The 18093-nt window shown below is 48.4% G+C and overlaps 1 protein-coding gene across 2 annotated transcripts in view; it reads left to right on the forward strand.

Annotated features, from left to right (window-relative positions):
- Positions 1-18093, forward strand: part of LOC126277139 (protein neuralized) — a 765663-nt gene that overhangs the window by 683974 nt on the left and 63596 nt on the right. The window contains exon 1 of one of the 2 annotated variants that reach the window (XM_049977334.1): positions 7542-8112. The exons of the other annotated variant lie outside the window; for it this stretch is intronic. Coding sequence (XP_049833291.1) covers positions 8022-8112 — 91 coding nt within the window. The 5' untranslated portion in view covers positions 7542-8021. Of the gene's footprint in view, positions 1-7541; positions 8113-18093 lie in introns of those variants that run through there. 2 annotated transcript variants of the gene reach the window in all.

Here is an 18093-nt window from a genome sequence, read left to right on the forward strand (position 1 = left end):
CAGCCGGAGAAGGGTGGACCGATCGGCACCCCATCCGGTGTGGCTAAGGCAACGGAGAGCGTTTAAATGCCGCCAGCATGTTTGTTTAATCTGCCTAATATGAGGCAGCCAAGTCAACCGGGCATCAAATACCAGTCCCAAGAACCGATGCGTCTCTACCACAGCAAGAGGTTTACCGTCAAGGTAAAGGCGTGGCTCAGGGTGAACCGTGCGACGCCGGCAGAAATGCATAACGCAGGTCTTAGCGGCCGAAAACTGGAAGCCGTGCGCTACAGCCCACGACTGCGCCTTGCGGATAGCGCCCTGCAGCTGGCGCTCAGCAACTGCAATGCCAGCGGAGCTGTAGTAGAGGCAGAAGTCGTCTGCATACAACGAAGCTGCGACGGACGATCCCACCGCCTCAGCAAGCCCATTGATCGCAATTAAAAACAGGGAGACACTGAGGACAGACCCCTGTGGGACCCCGTTTTCCTGGACCCGGGAGGAACTATGGGACGCAGCAACTTGCACGCGGAAGAAACGAGACGACAGAAAATTCTGAATAAAAATCGGGAGCGGGCCCCTAAGACCCCACCCATGAAGTGTGGCCAGGATGTGATATCGCCAAGTCGTATCTTACGCCTTCCGCATGTCGAAGAAGACGGCAACCAGATGTTGGCGGCGTGCAAAGGCTGTACGGACGGCAGACTCTAGGGAGACCAGATTATCGACGGCAGAGCGGCCTTTAGGGAACCCACCCTGAGACGGAGCCAGAAGGCCTCGAGACTCGAGGAGCCAACTCAACCTCCGGCTCACCATACGTTCTAGCAACTTGCAAAGAACGTTGGTGAGGCTTATGGGGCGGTAGCTGTCCACCTCCAGCGGGTTCTTGCCAGGTTTCAACACGGGGAGGACGATGCTTTCTCGCCATTGAGACGGGAACACACCCTCAACCCAGATGCGGTTGAAAACATCTAGGAGGCGTCGCTGGCAATTCACAGAGAGGTGTTTCAGCATCTGGCTGTGGATGCGGTCTGGCCCAGGAGCCGTATCAGGGCAAGCAGATAGTGCACTCTGGAATTCCCAGTCGCTGAAAGGAGCATTGTACGACTCCGCGTGGCGCGTGTGAAAGGAAAGCCTCCAACTTTCCAACTGCTCTTTCCGGGAGCGGAAGGCCAGTGGGTAATTCGTAGATGCGGAACACTGAGCAAAATGCGCTGCTAACCGGTCCGCAATCGTGCCGGAGTCAGGACACACCACTCCATTCAGCGAAAGCCCAGGGACAGAGACAGGCGGCCGATAGTCATGGAGTCGCCTAATCTTAGCCCAAACCTGCGATGCAGAGGTACGGATGCCAATGGTGGAAACATACCGTTCCCAGCACTCCTGCTTCCGTTGGCGAATAAGGCGTCGGGCACGGGCACGGAGCTGTTTAAAAACGATGAGGTTCTCCAAGGACGGGTGCCGCTTATGGCGTTGAAGAACCCGCCGGCGATCTCTAATCGCCTCTGCGATCTCGGGCGCCCACCAAGGCACAGTCCTCCGCCGAGGGGACCCGGATGAACAGGGAATCGCAGATGCCGCCGCAGAAACGACGCCGGTGGTGTCAGGAGAACAAGCCCCAATCAGCCTTATTCAGAGCCCATCTGGAGGGGCGTTCAGAAGAGTGACGCTGTGGTAGTGACAGAAAGATGGGGAAATGGTCACTACCACATAAGTCGTCATGGACACTCCAGTGGATGGATGGTGAAAGTCCGGGGCTGCAGATAGAAAGGTCGATGGCCGAAAATGTGCCATGGATTACGCTGAAATGTGTCGGCTCTCCCGTGTTTAAGAGGCAGAGGTCAAGCTGCGAGAGAAGAGTCTCGACATCTCTACCCCGGCCAGTAATCGCGGCTCTACCCCACAGGGGGTTATGGGCGTTAAGGTCGCCCAGTAACACAAAAGGAGGAGGCAGTTGTGCTATCAATGCAGCCAACACATGACGCGAGACATCACCATCTGGCGGAAGATACAAACTGCAGACAGTAATAGGCTGAGGCGCCCACATCCTTACAGCGACAGCCTCTAAAGGTGTGTGAAGAGGTACACATTCGCTGTAGACAGAGTTAAGGATGTAGACGCAGACTCCACCAGATACCCTCTCATAAGCTGCCCGGTTCTTGTAATAACCCTGATACCCACGTAGGGCAGGGGTCCGCATTGCCGGAAACCAAGTTTCCTGTAGGGCAATGCAGAGGAAAGGGTGACTGCTGATGAGTTGGCGAAGCTCAGCAAGGTGGTGGAAAAAAGCGCTGCAGTTCCACTGGAGTATCGCTTTGTCCATGTCCGAAAAAGGCGTGAAGGGGCCGAGGAGGCAGATCACGCCACTGGGTCACCTGCTGCCACCGATGGAGGACCAGTACAATCTGCTTCCATGGTGTCTGAGGGTCCGGCGAGATCCAGGTCCTCAGCGGACGCCCGGATCTCCACCTTATCCCCGGACGCAGAGCCTGTAGGGAGCAGTGGGGTGGATGCCACCGCGTGCTCCTTGGCCTTAGAGGTCTTCTTCTTCGTCTTGTCTCTCTGGTCCTTGGGTTTCATTGGCTGGGAGGGCTCCAGCGAGTCAGTCTCCGGGACGGAGGAGGAGCGGGAAGCCCTGCGACCAGCCGCTGGTCTGCTTTTCTTCCATTGGCTGACGTCACCCTTCCCAGAGGCGGAAACCTGGGAAGGAAGGGACCCAAGGGACCCTTTCCGTGCTATTCGAGCCGGGGAAGTTTGAGGCTTCCCCAGCTTAGAAGTGGGGACTGATGTCCCCGATGGTTGGGGGGTTGCTGCTCCTGAGGCAGGTAGTGCAGGAGCAGCAGGGAGTGAAGCGCCCCCCACCATCAAGGGGGCAGGTGTAGCATTCCGGCTCTGAGAGGTGGCAGTCTGAGGGAGAGCTAATGGGTCCATGACAGTAGTAGCCGCGGCGTAAGAGGCAGTCATTCGAACAGGATGGAGGCGTTCGAACTTCTGCCTGGCCTCAGTGTATGTCAGGCGGTCCAGGGTCTTATACTCCATGATTTTGCGCTCTTTCTGGAATATCCTGCAGTCCGGCGAGCAAGGCAACTGGTGCTCTCCGCAGTTTACACAGATGGGAGGCGGAGCACATGGAGTATTGGGATGTGATGGGCGTCAACAATCTCGACATGTGAGGCTGGAAGTACAGCGGGAAGACATATGCCCGAACTTCCAGCACTTAAAGCACCGCATCGGGGGAGGGATATATGGCTTGACGGCACAACGATAGACCATCACCTTGACCTTCTCAGGTAAGGTATCACCCTCGAAGGCCAAGATGAAGGCACCGGTGGCAACCTGCTTATCCCTTGGACCACGATGTACGCGCTGGACGAAGTGAACACCTCGCCGCTCTAAATTGGCGCGAAGCTCGTCATCGGACTGCAATAGAAGGTCCCGATGGAATATTATGCCCTGGACCATATTAAGACTCTTATGGGGCGTGATTGTAACCGGAACATCCCCCAGCTTGTTACAATCGAGTAACCGGCGGGACTGGGCGGAGGACGCCGATTTGATCAAAACCGAGCCCGAGCGCATTTTGGGCAAGCCCTCCACCTCCCCGAACTTGTCCTCTAAGTGCTCGACGAAGAACTGAGGCTTCATGGATGTAAAGGATTCACCATCAGCTCTCGTACACACCAGGTAGCGGGGCGAGTATGGTTCGCTGGCATCCTTAGTCTTTCGTTCCTCCCATGGTGTAGCCAGGGAGGGGAACGATTTGGGGTCATATGTAGTTGCGTTGTATTGAGCCCTGGAACGCTTAGAGACTGCTGGCGGCTGGCCACCAGCAAGAGATGATGTACCACGCTTCATTGCGGGTCATCCGCCCTGATGCCACCTACTCCGACCAAGGGCCCTCCCCACGGGCGCCACCCAGCCTCAGCAACGACCACCTGGCAGGATGGCCATTACCGGGAGTCCCAATGCCCCAAGGAGATAGGCATCTACTCCTTGGCATACGTGGGGAGTTAACGGCGCTGGCATCAGCAGAGCGATCCCTGTGTAGTCAGGGGGCTACAACCAACAGGGTACATGGCGGCCCCACCACAACGGACTGGCTACCGTGCTGGATTTCAGGTGATGTAGTCCAATATCGTCATTGGCGCATAAAGCGACACAGCATAGCAGACTGCAATAAACTGCACCCAAGAACAAATCCACGCCCAAGAGATGGTAGGTGAGCGGGACTGCTAAGCGATGACGACAAACCTGGCTAGAGATGGTAATGCATGATGGACACATCGCTCCTTGTAAGGCGCCCTTCTCCAATCGGCTCGCTCTTCGGAAAATTTAGAAGGATGGAGGTCAAACCCGTTAGGGGACCATCGCACAAGGCCAAACCGTTTGAGACTCCTTTTAGTCGCCGCTTACGACAGGCAGGAATACCGTGGGCCTATTCTTACTCCCGAACCCACAGGGGGCTCATATTCTGTAGAACAGTCAGTATTGTAAAGACTTTTTGTTATTTCAGTAATGATAATAATATTACAGTGACGTGGAAATGCAAACTTTATTTGTGCCTTTAGTGGTCGAAAGCCACTCTTGACACTAATTAAAATCCTGTGAAAGTGCGACAGTGTTCATATTGGCGCAATCACTGAGTAACGATCGTTCTACACAGTAATACAATGCTTTGGTACAAGATTAGGCACCATACCGGCAATGGAAATATTGCATTTACAGCACATGTGACCTATCAGAACCTGGACTAAAATGGTTCAAATGTCTCTGAGCACCACGGGACTTAACATCTGAGGTCATCAGTCCCCTAGGACTTAGAACTACTTAAACCTAACTAACCTAAGGACATCACACACATCCAAGCCTGAGGCGGGATTTGAACCTGTGACGGTAGCGGTCGCGCCGCTTCAGTTTGAAGCGCCTAGAACCGCTCGGCCACAACGGCCGGCGAACTATGGCTAACTCTTGAAACAAAACCTTTACTTTCCTATGTATCTTCAATGTGTTGTAGATAGCATCCTTCTACACAACACAAAAAATTTAGCAGTGGTGCTTTACGGAATGTGATTCGTGTGTTGCAGTGAGGATAAAACGTCTCCATTCATCCCAATGTTACTTGTAATTTAACGTGAGCTGGCATGGCAACTCATATACGTTAGACTGTTGTATAGAGATCACGTAATAACATCATACAGAAGCTGAGTGGTACCTCATGGGGGGTAAGAGGCACGACACTGCGATGCGCTGCGTTAGGGCTGGTCTGTTCTGTTGCTGAATACTGTGCCCCAGTGTGGCTCAATAGCACACATGTGAGAAAAATTGACGTGGAGCTAAATGCAGCAAAGAGGACAGTAAGAGGCTGCATCAAACCTTCTCCTCTATACTGGTTACCACCTCTAAGCAACTTTGCGTCACGCCCTCCTCAAGGAATACCAAAAATTACTTAAAATCCCCCAGCTTCAATAGCACTATTACGCCCCTACACTCTGAATGAACCGATTAAAATATAGGCAACCATCTGTCCTACTGGCAGAATCGCTGCAGGCGGCTACTTTCAGTATCAACAAAAAGTGGACAGAAATGTGGAACACTATTGCCCATGAGGAAGATCAGACCGTCCAAAAGACCTGACACAAGGCTAGCTGGTATGGAACTAACGCGACATGCCTGGAAAACAATCTGATCCTTACAGGCCACGGCATCTTCGCTGAAAACCTCTACCGGTGTGGAAGGGCTTCATCGTCTCAGCGTGAATGTGGAAATGAACACCAGACGATCCATCACATTGTAACAAGCTGTAACAGAAGAGCCTACCATGGAAACGTGGATGATTTCTTTGAAGTGACAGAGGCAGCCCTTAAATGGATCGACAAATTATATATTAATTTATAGACTTACTTTTTCAATTATAATTAATGAAATTAATATATTTTTGAAAAATTTTGTTATCCACAATTGCTAGTCGCTGTTCATATGTAATGCCATACGCTAAATAAATAAATATGGCTCGAAAAGAATTCAAAGTTGATTTTATTCATTGGAAAACGACTTTCGTCCTCGACAGACAACTCATTTATTAATGTACTGGATGATCGCGAACGATTCGTACAAGATAGCTATTACCATACCCAACATTGTGGATCCGTTGTTTCTTTGTGCTCGGCCGATGTGGCCGAGCGGTTGTAGGCGCTACAGTCTGGAGCCGCGCGACCGCTACTGTCGCAGGTTCGAATCCTGCCCCGGACATGGATGTGTGTCATGTCCGTAGTTTAGTTAGGTTTAAGTAGTTATAAGTTCTAGGGGACTGATGACCTCAGAAGTTAAGTCCCATAGTGCTCAGAGCCATTTTTGTTTCTTTGTCAATGTCGGTATGAGCTCTTCCGCGAGAAGCTGCGCAATCATATTAACTCCCGTACGAATAACTTCACTTGACGTCATCTTGAAAGTAGCATAACACTTTTCCAAATGGCTCTGAGCACTGTGGGACTTAACATCTGAGGTCTTCAGTCCCGTAGAACTTAGAACTACTTAAACCTAACTAACCTAAGGACATCACACACATCCATGCCCGAAGCAGGATCCGAACCTGCGACCGTAGCGGTCGCTCGGTTCCAGACTGAAGCGCCTAGAACCGCTAGGCCACAGCGGCCGGCAACACTTTTCCAACTTCAGCGAGTGGAAATGCCAACCTGCAAATAAGAGTAGTGGTGGGGGTACAAGCGTGTTTCAACTTCTTCTTTCTTCTGGTTGACAAAGCAAATCGCATACTCGGATAAGAGTGACATATGGGACTTTTGCTAGTATTCCTGCAGCCTTAGCTATACTCCATGTCTTCCAGACCAGAATGTTAGCATCTGGAAATGCTTCAACGCCACCATAGTATGCAAGATTGCCCCACACAACAGCCAAGGTAAGCCATGTTGAGCTTCTAAACACAGCTTGTACATCACATGTGAAGTTCAGGCGCAGTCCACGAAAAACACTTGGTCCTCCAATCAATTGTTGTTTGGAAAACGGCCCAGCCAAGTCAATATCAATGGCCTTTAAGCTCCGATGCACTGGTACACTGCGCTGCCAGCGACGACGGTAACCTAGACTTCGCAGAGGCACTGCTGAGTAATTGACGCCTGTGGAAGCACGGCTTTGAAAGTCCACTCGCACACGCATACTATTCATGTTTTTACTTGAGTTGGCGGTTGTCGTGCCTATTCGGTCGTCGTAAAGAAAAAAAAAATGCTGTTCCATGTCCGGGCCCCGACTCACTTGTTCACTGCATCAGGCGATCCCTCAAACTGCCTACGCGCCTTTTCTGCATCGACAAAAGCACACTCTATTGTCACACCCAAAGAACATCCGCGCGATACCTATGATCTTGGACCCAGCATTGACGAGTAATGGTAAGATTGATACATTGTAGTACAAGTCGCTTCTGTGTAAAAACAGCAACTAGTAAATGAAAGTAAATACCTCTAGTCACGTGACAAACTTAGTTCCCACTACGGCCGGCCCTACGGTTCGCATTGTCGAATAATACGTCATTTTCTGCTTCGTAAGATAGTTATTCCCGTGTGTTTTGAGGTTTGTGTGTGTCGACAGCACACAAACTCCGAAAGCTAGCAAGCCTTCCCTCACGGGACACGGCGCGACTGCGGCTGCGGAACAGGAACGAAACTGGTCCCCGTAGGCCGGCAGGAAGCGCGGCCAGCCGCTGATAAACAGCCAATCGCGCGGCGCGCCGGGGGCAGATGACAGCGGCCGCGGACACCGGAAGCGGGTGCAGCGAAAGGTGTTTCTTCAGGAGCGGTAGCAGGCACGCGCGCCGCCGAACATCTGCTGGGGGCGGGGCCACGGCGCGTGCGCCAGCCTCCCCTCCACGCCGCCCGCCGCTTCCCCCACCACCGCGCCCCGCCTGCGCTGCGGTCGGGGCTGCCCTCGCTCCGTCAGTAAGTGCCGTGTTCTGTTCGAGTGAGGTTGTTGTCGGTCTTGCGCGCTAGACACACCGGACCCGACTCAGCTCAGCCCCGGCGTTTTGTTTAATGGGGGTGTCGGGTCACGCCGACACAGTACTGTCGCCCATCAGAGGCAGGATGAAGGTGCTCAAGAAATTCAAGAAGCGAATGGGACTAGGTTCGTACCACTGCAGCAGCTCTATTTTGTAACCTGAACTAATTCTAAGTCTCTGTACTGTATGTCTGCATTTTCAAAACAAAAACTTTCCGTGTTTTGACTCTGTGATTATATCTCATCTATCATTCGATTTGCCTGCTTCCAGTTGGTAGTTCTCACTTTTTTAAAGAAGCTTCTCGGATTAGCAGGCGGTTGATAGTTTTGGCTGGAAGGAATTCTACGGCGTTTCCTACGCGTCCTTCGCGCGAGAATCGATAGTAGGAAACTTTGTACATCTCGTCATCATGAGCGAAAGTGATCCACTTGTTAATCCAGAAAAGTTTTCGTCGTTTATCTGGTGCGTGCTGTCTCATCGTACGTAGGCATCGTTACTGCTTACTCTGTAGGCCTTAACTAAGATTCTAACATCTTTTGCAGAACCTTGAATGTGCGTGCGGTTAGCATGAAAACTGGAATGGACTGTTCGCATGTTAGTGTTCACCATAATACTTGTTCTTCGCCCTTGCCTGTTCTACGAAACATTGTAGAAAGTTTTTCCATGTGATGACAAAGTGTTCCTGTGCAGTGTCGTTTCTTTGTAATGTTGTATAGAAATGTTAACGTTAGAGGTTGTGTCCTGGTCGATCTCCGTATCTCGGTGGCATCAGCCGATCCATAAAGTTTGCTCTTCCTGCGAGGCTTACGTGTGCCGGAACGGTCGTTCCGTTGGCACAGAGTGGTTGCGTGAGTCGCATTCTTAAATTTCGTTGGGAATCCGTAGCAGCGCTCAATATTGGATAAGCGGCCGGAACCTTTCGCCGGTCTGCTGACGCATGCAAGCATTTATCAAGCCAGTGTTGAGCCGTATCCAGACGACAGCGAGGAAGCAGTTGTGTTCCGGCCTCCTTATCACGTCTTTCAATGTTGCCAGTATGTTCGCTGGTATTAAGTAGCGCCTGTATGTAGTGATGCAGAGCGTCTGTTTTATTGCGTGTCTTTCCGAGGTGATTTTTCATGATGAAACATCTTCCCCTCGTCAGGCACTCCGAGAGTAGTGTCGTAGGATGCTGTGTCGGCTGCAGAACCAGTGCTACTTTTGTGCTGACGATCTTATTTTGGTCTAGCCTGAAAAGCGAAGCAAGGACGCAGAAATCGTGTGAGCATACAGCCATCACCATACTGTGCTGCTGAGGCAAACATTTCGACAATCCAATGAAATGAAATAATCGTATGACATCGATGGCCGGAGTCGCTGGGTAAGTTGGGCCGTAGAGTTGAATGTCTTTTCAAATGATGCTACATTGGAAAATTTGGATGATATTATTGACAACGACGATTCCCGAGCCGGGAATCGAACATGGGCCTTCTGTATGGCAGTGAGACGCGCTGTCCACTCCGCTTACAGTGCGGAACCAATGCTAATGGTGATTTTTATTTTTGGCCAGTTTAGTCGGCTGTCTCTGTACTATGTAAACTAAACTTTTTTTTTACAAACAAGTGCGAGTTGTTGGGTTAATAGCAAAGAAGTGATTATTCGTAATCGAGCGCGTTTGAGCTGTCTTGAAAGAAAATCAGTCTAGATGTAAAGGTTCAGAGAAAGCTATTAGCAAGGCTGGTTGTGTAAGTGCGTGCTTCACTTTGTACTACAGTTTAGAACGTAGTGGTAGTCCAAATATGAACAAAGTTGCGGCTGGCGTTTAGCACATTTGGGGGTAATTTCGCAGGCGTAATTCACGTTAAGTGCCTCGTGAAAATTTGATACCTCATTTGCTCTTAAAGGTGAAAATCCTAATAGACAATGAACTAGGCCGTTTGTCTTCTGTATTAGTTCCTTAGACATTGCTCGCTAACCACTCCTTTTCACAGCCCTGCCGTTTCGTGTTGTGCTCTTTCTCTGTTACATTCAGGCATGGGGTGAATGAGTCGCTCTTTTCTTATTTAATTCCTTTTGTACGAATATTCCTCACTAGTCAAATGTAATACACTGGTATCTTTCAAGATGCATGAGAAGCTCCAGAAGGCATGGGACGCCGGCGGTATGGAGGTGTCTTCAGTTTTGTTCTGTAGCAACTTCACTTGCACCAAAATGAGGCATTTATCAGACGCAGCGGGAGTGTAAGAGAAGTCTCTAGGGCGACGATCTTACTGCCGGCTGCGATATCAGTATGTCATATAGATTGTTGTGCCGTCAGACCTCCAGGCCATATCTGATAATTGTGGTTTGTGCTGCCAAAGTAGGCATCTCGTTTTGTGTGACTGCAAAATAGGTGTCATGGATATGATTAGAGAGTTGGAATGGCAATAATTCAAAGGCATATTTTCGCTGTGGCGAGATCTTTCCACGAAATTTTTTATTGGATTTTCTCCTCTAAATATCTGCCACCTTAGCTTGAGTGGTCAGTGTGTCTGCCTCTCATTCAGCAGGCCCAGTTTAGATTCCCGGTCGCGTCTGATCTAATCCTCTCTGGGACCGGGTATTGTCTTGCCCTCATTAATGCATTATCGACACGCAAGGCGCGCAGTCCAGCAGCTTCTGAAAGGACTTAGGCGACCGAACTTCCTCAGGTGGGGTCTCGCAGCCATCAATCGCATACGGTAATTTCTTCTCAATAGTTTGTCGCCAGCGTGCATAAGGAGAAATGATCAATAGGAGAAATCAGAGCTCGTACAGAACGGTTAAAATGTTCATTTTTCCCACGGCCTGTTGGTGTGGAACGGTAGAAAAATAGTCTGAAGATGGTTCGAAGAACCCTCTGTCAGACTTCCGTGTGTGAATTGCAGAGTCGTCTTGTGGATTTAGTGGTCACGCTAACATTTAGTTCTTGTAAGGGAAAGTACATTCCTAAAACATGATTTGCTGACATTCACTCAAGAGTAAGTTCTTGGAATTGGACGCCACTTCGGTGACTTGGCGCGCAGTTAACCTACAGTAAGATTGCTACTGGGGAAAGGGGCCCTACAGTTTAACGTGGAACCACATGTCGTTCCCGGCTTATATCGCTGAGCTGAGCTAGCGTAAAGGCAGGCTAAACAATTCCAGTGGCTGATCGGGATTAGATCTCATATTCTTACGATCTCCACACTCGCACTCTACTAGACCGTAACGTGACACTTTTTGATTCCGAACGGTATGTGCTTATGAATGGGTATTGAAGCTAATCTGGGGTGTTAACTTGATCGGAATGTTGTGCCTGGCCGCTCGGTGTAGGCTGCCAGCAGCTTTGACACGGCCTCGGTTCCGCTGGCAGAGAACATCCGGACGGCGGGTCCTCTGGAGCGTGTCACGGCTGCTCGGCCAGACCGCCAGCAGCCGCGCACCGCCGCCAGAGCGTGCCGTTCACACGCCGGGCGGGCTCGCTCCGATCCACGGCAGCCAGCAGTCTCGTTCACTTCCAGCCGTCACTTCCGCCAACAGCGGCCCGCCGGTACCCAGTGTAGCCCCAGGTTCGAGTCTTGTGCTTCTCAAGTTCCCTGCAGACAAATTTGACGCGTGTAGGCGATCCGACCGAGCCATTCCTTTTCGGACCACCGACTGCCACTCCACCCAATAGACTGTGCTGCGTGTATCGCTGTGGTGCCGACCTCCCGACAACGATAGTCGTTTGTCACTGCGTGTGGTATTAAACGCTGTTCTAATGTGCATGACAGGATGCGAGGCGGGCGAAACTTCGGCAGTTTCTGGAGAAATTTAAAAACTGCAGATGTTTGTGGGAAACGCTGTGCGAGGAGTGCAGCAAAACAGGTGCAAGAAATGACGCACTTTCTTCATTCTTTAACAAATCCATAATGGTTTCTTGTGGCACATAGAGAATGAAAGTCCGTCGACCTTAGGTATTTCTTTTTTTGGGTTTTATTTCCGATACTTATTGGATATGAAATCTAAAAGCAGAGACAGACATTCTACGGACGTTAATTCGTGAAATACACGATACTTGCTTCATTGTCATAAATCTTAAAACCCAATCTATATCCAGGCCTTGTGGGATTTTTTACAGGTCTAGCTGCTGCTGAATGCTTAATTTCTTATTTATCTCTTTGTCTTCCTTAGGTGACTGCGCCACCACCATGTTGAGCCTTTCTAGAATTTGAAATACAGGTCATCTTTTATGCTACATAAATGTTTCCACACGAACGTCTTTTGTTTTGTGTTATGATCTATTTTCTCAATCAGCTATAAACCTCGTAGCCGGGTTGATACATCATTTGAGTTAATAATTGTGAGGATACAACAGCACTGAATTTCATGTCGTATTAACTTGATCCAATGGCTTGCAGCCTCTCTGGTTATATATCTTTTTGTTAAGAATAGTCTGATGACCAGCAGCTTCGAAATGCACGATTCGTCCATTCATACATAATTACGAAAATATCCTGATCGCAACTGCTTAGCAGAACGTCGGTGAATATCTTTTCTCGATTTAGCCACTTTCATCTACAGCTGACTCTCGGCGTTTCTTTGGTCTTATCTCTAAAACAGCCAAGGCAAAACTTTGTTTTTGTAAAAACAAGTGGGATATCTAACATAAACACAGTGAACTTAAGATGAAGAAATCACAAAGCGGCGCTGTGATCTCTGTGCAGCCGGTCGGGACATTTGTAGGCTGTCAGGAAATTGGTCGGCCGACAAACTGGTGCGTGTATAGGAGCCTTCTAGTACATGACGTATGATCTGGTTGAGAGTTCCAGTCGGGCCGACTAAGATCGTCGGCGTGGTTCTGTCCTGTTTCGACTAACCTTAGCTCCTTCCTTCCCAGTACTACTTCCCTGTCCGTAGCCATTGTTTGCTTGTCTCACATTGTTTCTGCTGAGAGACAACGCACTCGTGTCGTAATGAGATCCTCCGAATATGGGACATCTTCTGAAGGGACAATGGTCCAAAGTATGTGCCATACTAATGTTTGGTGAGGGCTAAGAGCACAAATAGTCAGTACAGATTTAAACTTGCTATCACCGACATGCTTTCTTCGTGAAAGGGTTAAACTACTTTCACTCTCCTCGCTTAATGCACACAGCTTTGCAGTGTATTTCGTTAATTGGTAGCCTGCTTGCTGATGATGCTTCGGTGTACGGGAAGATATCGAAGTCGGGTGACCGTAGGAGGATCCGGAATGACAGACGATATTTCTCTCTTTGGTGTGATGAACGTCAGCTTCATCTAAATATAGAAAAACGTAAGTTAAGGCGGATGAGTAGGAAAAACAAATGTAATGTTCCAATATAGCAAATGCAGTGTCCTGGTTGACCTCAATGACGTCGTTTAGATATCTGTGCGTAACGTTGTAAAGCGATATGAAATGGGACGAGAATGTGAGAATTGTGATAAGGCGAAAGGTCGATTTCGGTTTATTGGGAGAGTGTTAGGAACGTGTTGCTCACCTGTAAAGGATACCGAATGCAGGAAAAGAGTGAGACCTATTTTTTAGTACTAATGGAGTATTTGGGATCCGTGCCAGATCCGATTAAAGGAAGGCATCGAAGCATTTCAGAGGCCGGTTGCTAGATTTGTTACAGGTAGGTTCGAACCTCAGGCAGGTATTACGAAGATGCTTCGGGATCTCAAGTCGGAATCTCTGGAGGGAAGACAACTCTCTTTTCGAGGAACAGTGTTGATAAAATTTAAAGAACCGGCATTTGAAGCTTAGTGCACAACGATTCTACTCTCGCCCTCATATATTTCGCGTAAGATCCACTAAGATTCGAGAAGCTCCAGCTCATACGGAGGCATACCGTATTTCCCTTTCTGTGAGAGTAGAAGAGAAGGGATAGACTATTAATGGTGTACGGTTTCCCCAACACACACCGTACAGTGGTTTGTGGCGTATGTGTATATCTAGGAAATATCCTAGTCGCTAATTTTTACTACATTTTTAGAGTATTCATACACTGGGTTCTGTACCAGATAGAACTGACAAGCGATATCGAAAAAGTTCAGAGGGCAGTTCGTTTTGCATTATCGCGAAACAGGAGTTATGATGGCATTCATTAAATACAGGTGTATTTCGCTGCAACGTGATATTTTCACGAAATTTCAGTCATCCACATTCTCTCCCGAATTGGAAAAGCGAGAAATGACCGTCGTGATAAGAGCTCGCGCCGAAAGCTTTAGGGCTTCCTTTCGATTTGACATGTGCCGTGAAGATGTACAACTGCGCGTTGCTATCAGAGCCCGAAAACAGTTTAGTTTCCAATCTCTAAAATTTACAATTTTATACCTCAGCAGCCTTTAGCTATCATATGGGTTAAGTCATTCTGATAAGTGTCCCTTCAGAAAAATTACGTCCAGTACTTAGGGGCCTTGCAGCTTTGTTTACGAACTTCTTCAGTTTGCTCCTAAAAATGAGGTGCAACTTCGACAGATCTTTTTACTCAGGGTGCTTCAACGAACATTCTTCTTTCCACGGCCAGTGTGTGCGAAGCAGTAAGGGAACTTGGCACTTTACTATCGAAGGACGAATTGATTAGTTTCATAATTTTCTTTTGGCTAGTATTGGTTTGAGTGTTTTTCTGCTGCGGAGAAAGTGAGAACTTTTAACGAGTCATATCGAGGATACGTGTTTTGTGGTGACGTCACGTTCTGTTTGAGGTTCGCAGCGGGAGACGGGGAACTGTTAAGCCTCAGCTCGCCCTACCTGTGTATTTGCGTTGCTCCCCCGCGGCTTTGTAAACGCGCACACGCCGCTGGCTTACGGCCCTCTGGACGTTAGCCAGTGGTTCCCCTGTATCAGCGCTCACTTTGTCAAGACTCCGTCAGTATAGCTTTAACATAAATAATGGTATTAGTGAAATTACTGAAAGGAACACTCAAACTGATTAAAATATACTGAGGTGTTGAAATTCTGATGAAACTGACTCCAGTTTGCCTCGTTAATTGTTTTACTGTAGTCGCTCAGCTGGTACAGCTGGTTTCGTACCATACAGGTACACCCGCAGGTGTATTTGTCTAATGTTTCATGTTATCTAAGTAGCTTAATGTGTGTTCAAAGGCTGCAGTGTGGAGCACAACAGTAGTCGTACTTAATGAAACCAGGTGTTGCTGGTAATTTTTACATTCGGAGAGCGCCAGGCGCTCATGTGGTAGCGCGAAACAGTCCAGAACGTCGGTCATTTAAATTTTGAAATGGCAGCCGTGAGTACCGGTCTGCCGCTCCCGTTTTTTTGCAACGCACATGTCCTCAGGAATGGTTAGGTGAATTCCACGGACATGTTCTCAAAATGAGAGTAGAACAAAAGTGTGTTCACCGTTGTCATCTCAAAATTCAGACGTTCAGCAGTCTAGACGTTTTCGCGTCACCACATGAGAGCCTGTCGCTCTCGGAATGTAAATTGTCAGGGACAGCTGGCTTTGACTATCGATGGTGGTTGCCTCAGCTAGTGCTCTTCATTGCACCTTGGAACACACATTAAGCCATTTAGACAACTTAGGACACTGGATCTTGGATTCACCTGAGGATTTACCTGCATGGTAAAAAACTGGTTGTACCAGCCTCTAAGCGGCTTCAATAAAACAGTTAACGCAGCAAATTGGACTCATCATTCACCACCATTTCAACATAACATTTTGAGTCTTCCTTTCAGTACATATAATGCCCTAATTACAGGAATGTTTGCAATATTTTTAGTTTTACATGGTGTGCTGTATAGTTTCGTCTCCTTTCGCTTCGGTAACGAATATAAAATCAGTGGAAAATAGAGGAATATTTCTGTTTCATTACACTAAATGGAACGTTCATAGTGCGCGCGCGCACACTCCGTTTATTTACTGTACTTCCCAGATAGGCCTCCTGATTTTAAAATTGTCTTCTACCAATATTTCCTTGTCCGTATTTCACAATCATTGAAAAAACTCATTTTCCGAGCTCTTGACATAATATACGCGTGGGTTCAGTGGTGCACTGTTTGGGAATTGGTTTGTCCTAATACCAACGGAGGTATGTAGTTACTAGTGCAGGCCTCGGTGAAACCATTTTTCCGTAGTCAGCGTAACATAAATAGGCAGTCTATTCACAGCAGGCAGCTCACTAACACAGCTCCGTCAGGATAGCAGTTAAATACCTTGAGGGAGCCATTGGTCTGAAACAGATAAGGGAACTGCGGCGTAATTTTGCTCGTGTCGGCATATCAGATGTCCCCTCGATATACGCTCATACTCACCCCAATTCGTATCGCACTGTATTGGATTCCGTGTAGTAGTAGTGCTGGCACGTGTCCTCAATGTTCCATGTCCGAATGGAGAAAGAAAAGCTTAGACTGCCTCCATATGCGCTATACTCTTAGTATGAAATATTACTGTCAGTCTGTCGAAAGCTGTGGCGTTTAACGTGAGGCCTTTATCCGGAAGAATCTTCCTGTCAAGTTCGTGACGTCTCAGTAACTTCCGCATGTTAAAATCGGGCCGGTTACAGGTTTCTGAATACCTAGAAGACATTTCACGTCGTTTGCGGTCTTTCTCGCTGTGGGGGAAGCCTTCCATACCACCTCCCGGAAGCAAGCTGTCGTCTTAGCTTCTACGCTAATACCTAGAACTAAGGCTTCAAGAGTTTGTAGAACAATGTTGTGTTTCATGGAAGTGTTAGACATGGAAGATGGTGATAGATACTAGGTGATTTCGTGTCTCAGTAATGTTCTCTTGGCACTAGACATATTTGTTTGCACATATTTTGTCTTGGAATGCCACAGGCGGCGTCGGAAGGTTTCTGTAGGTGACGAAAATACGGACTGAGGGGGGGAGAAAACCGGGCCTGTGTGTAATTTGGGAGCGGAGTCTGAGGGAACCAGTGTGCTGTTGTGTGCGGTGCTGTACCGTGTTGTGTTGAATGGGAGCACGCCGCGCCACGCCGCGGGAGAGGTCCGTGGCCGCTAAAATTAGAAGACCTCCCCGGCCGGCGCTCCCTCCGGTATCTCCCGAGGGAGGAATGCACGTCACATGCGTAGCTGTCGAGGAGCTGCTCCCGGCGGCTGTAGCTGGCTCACCCTAAAGTTGTGTGTACAGCGCGGCCCGATCCCCGTCTGGCACGTGGTAACGTGTCGCAGTGCGAGAAGCGCGCTGTATTTTGGATTCGTGTAAGACCCACTATTATAGCACGAGTGATGTCTTTGACTTGAACAGCCGCTAGGTCTTACCTTGTCTGCAAGTATAGACGCTGGTGGAGAACTTTTAATGTTTACCGGCCGCATAATGTGGTTTCGCTTATAGGACGAAAGGTGGCTTTCGTTACACCGAAGACACTGAGTTGCCCATATTGCTCATAAAGCGGTAGTGGTTCGGGACGACTAGAAAGTACTCTACGTTGCTAGAGGCCCTTTTTTCGAATAATTCAAGGAACATGTACAAAACTGGCCTTAAAAAGTTTGTCTTGTTCGAAAACTACAGGCTCTAGCGAAAAATTACCTCAGTATAAAATTGACATTGCTGAAGCCCTAATAGCTCGCGCTCGTAGTAGTGAGTTTTGAAGGAGTTGCGGGTTGCGTACAAACCACAGGTAGGGGTTTCTGAATCTCTCTATACCTTACGGGGGTGGGGTTCACTATTGATGGGTTGTCGTGGTTTCGCTAAAACATGAGATCTGGAGGTAAGCCATGGACTACACCTCCCATCCAAATCTGTGCTAGAGCATTCTCTTAAAGCATAGACAGTAAGGACGCTTGCTGTGTTATTCATGTCTAAAATGGCTTGCTGACCTCTACCACATACAGGTTGAGCGATAATCTCCTACTACTCTTGATCTATCAAGTATCTTCCCAAGCACGCGCGCTAAAATCATATTCCTGTGTCCATTAATCATTTCACATGTAATGCAGCTGACAATATGAATCCTGCAACTTTGTGGTGACCAGTTTGGAGTAAGAAAACACTGGAAAGACGTTACTCATGGTGTTCAACCTTACACTTCCAACAATATAAAAATTAAAAAACTCTCAAAATTAACCTTAAGTACCATAGTAAGAACTTAATACAAGATGAAATTGGCGAACAGTAAAGTTGTTTCATAAACGTGGTTTCAC

Source organism: Schistocerca gregaria, chromosome 1, assembly GCF_023897955.1.
Source record: "Schistocerca gregaria isolate iqSchGreg1 chromosome 1, iqSchGreg1.2, whole genome shotgun sequence".
Lineage (NCBI taxonomy): Eukaryota > Metazoa > Arthropoda > Insecta > Orthoptera > Acrididae > Schistocerca > Schistocerca gregaria.